This window comes from Austrofundulus limnaeus, unplaced genomic scaffold (assembly GCF_001266775.1).
Source record: "Austrofundulus limnaeus strain Quisiro unplaced genomic scaffold, Austrofundulus_limnaeus-1.0 Scaffold501, whole genome shotgun sequence".
NCBI classification, from domain to species: Eukaryota; Metazoa; Chordata; class Actinopteri; order Cyprinodontiformes; family Rivulidae; genus Austrofundulus; species Austrofundulus limnaeus.
The window spans coordinates 334,778-337,192 of record NW_013952903.1 but is presented as its reverse complement, the minus strand read 5'-3'; the positions used below and the strand labels follow the sequence as shown (position 1 = coordinate 337,192).

At 49.3% G+C, this 2,415-nt stretch overlaps 1 protein-coding gene across 1 annotated transcript in view; it reads left to right on the top strand.

The window, feature by feature from the left end:
- LOC106530232 (thrombospondin-type laminin G domain and EAR repeat-containing protein) overlaps positions 1 to 2,415 on the top strand; it is a 17,961-nt gene that overhangs the window by 12,107 nt on the left and 3,439 nt on the right. The window contains exons 8-11 of the mRNA XM_014025814.1: positions 1,137 to 1,268; positions 1,345 to 1,462; positions 1,534 to 1,648; positions 1,814 to 1,994. Coding sequence (XP_013881268.1) covers positions 1,137 to 1,268; positions 1,345 to 1,462; positions 1,534 to 1,648; positions 1,814 to 1,994 — 546 coding nt within the window. The remainder of the gene's footprint in view (positions 1 to 1,136; positions 1,269 to 1,344; positions 1,463 to 1,533; positions 1,649 to 1,813; positions 1,995 to 2,415) is intronic.

The following is a 2,415-nucleotide window of genomic DNA, read 5'->3' as shown; positions in this document are numbered from 1 at the left end:
GTGATGAAGATGATGATGGTGATGATGATGATGATGATGATGATGATGATGATGGTGGTGATGATGATGATGATGGTGATGATGATGATGATGATGGTGATGTGGTGATGATGATGATGATGATGGTGGTGATGATGATGATGATGGTGGTGATGTTGATGATGATGGTGGTGATGTTGATGATGATGGTGGTGATGATGATGATGATGATGATGATGGTGGTGGTGATGATGATGATGGTGGTGATGATGATGATGGTGATGGTGGTGATGATGATGATGGTGGTGATGATGATGATGGTGATGGTGGTGATGATGATGATGGTGGTGATGATGATGATGATGATGATGGTGATGATGATGGTGATGGTGATAATGATGATGTGATGATGATGTGATGATGATGGTGATGATGATGATGATGATGGTGATGATGGTGATGATGATGATGATGGTGATGATGATGATAATGATGATGTGATGATGATGTGATGATGATGGTGATGATGATGATGATGATGATGATGATGGTGATGAATAAGCTTCAGCTGATCGGCGCTGATCCGATCCGACTCTTTCTGACTCAGAGTTGATATAAATCAGTCTGAGATCTTTGATTTATAGATCAGCTGCAGCTGACGGACCGGACCTGAGGGTTCTGACAGAGACGTCTCGTCTTCCTGAAGACTTTGATCTCCTCAGACACACCTGGCCTTCAGAGAAGACCTGGGACAGGAAGTCAGAAAGACCTGGGACAGGATGTCAAAAAGACCTGGGACAGGAAGTCAGGAAGACTCGGGGACAGGAAGTCAGGAAGAACCTGAGACAGGAAGTCAAAAAGACCTGGGACAGGAAGTCAGGAAGACTCGGGGACAGGAAGTCAGGAAGACCTGGGACAGGAAGTCAGGAAGACCTGGGACAGGAAGTCAGGAAGACTCGGGGACAGGAAGTCAGGAAGACTCGGGGACAGGAAGTCAGGAAGACACAGGGACAGGAAGTCAGGAAGACACAGGGACAGGAAGTCAGGAAGACACAGGGACAGGAAGTCAAAAAGACTCGGGGCAGAGTCCCATCAGGATGTCCATGTGTTACTTCAGCTGTATGATCCATGTGTTTTGGCTGTTCTTGTTGTCCCAGAGGCTGAAGCCAGAGTCACTGCTGGGGACCGTCCTCGGTGTTCAGAACCAGAACTGGGTCAGCTGTGGTTGGACAGTCTGAGGAAAGGCCTGTCCATCTGTGACGGTCTGATGTGGAGGACACTGCTACAGAGTGAGTCCATAGATGGACATGAGGTCTTCATGGTGTCCCTGCAGCTCTGACTAAAAGACCAGAACCTTCTCTGCAGAAAAGGACCGTCTGGACTACCTGGAGGACTATCAGGACCTGTACACGCTCTCTGAGACCTTCGATGTGGAGATCTTCTCCATCCCGTCTGAAGGCCTCTTCATGGCTGCAGCTAACAGGTACCAGACACCCCGCAGGTTCTGTGGACCGGGTGTCTGCATGGTAACAACTGTTCACCCTGGACCTGCAGGGACTCTGGACCCGGCTCAGCTATCTACAGATGGACCAACAGGTCCTTCCAGCTGTACCAGAACATCAGCACCCAGCAGGCCCGGGCCTGGAAACACTTCACCATCAAGAACAAGGTGAGAGTCCAGAACCCAACAACTGGTTCTGTCAGAACCTCTGCAGGTTCTACAGGAGCACTGGACCATCAGAGCAGGAAGATGATCTGTAGAACTTTGGTCAGAACCAGAACATCTGAGCACGTTAGCTGTTCTGACCAGTTTTAAACAGATTCTCTTCTCCAGAACTTCCTGGTGGTCGCTGACATCAGGAGGGCGGAGCCTGAGCTGTCAGTCATCTACCGCTGGAACCAGCGGCTGCGGCGGTTCCTTCGGTACCAGACTCTGGAGACTCACGCAGCCCAGGACTGGGAGGCCTTTCAGATCCAGAACCACAGCTTCCTGGTGGTGGCCAATCACAGACGAGGTGAGCAGGAAGTGGAGACGAGGCTGGTGTGTCCTCTGTGAACTTCAGACTTCAGAGCCTCAGAGTTTGTCTGTAATCAGCAGCTGCTGTGGTCAGGAGGACCAGATGAAGATCTGCTGCTTCCAAACAAACCAACACTTTCATGTTGGAGACGAGTRCTTTCATCTGACGGAGAGCCTCTGACTGCAAACACACCTGTACATGTTCACATACACACCTGTACATGTTCACAAACACACCTGTACATGTTCACATACACACCTGCACATGTTCACAAACACACCTGTACATGTTCACATACACACCTGCACATGTTCACATACACACCTGTACATGTTCACATACACACCTGTACATGTTCACATACACACCTGTACATGTTCACATACACACCTGTACATGTTCACATACACACCTGTAC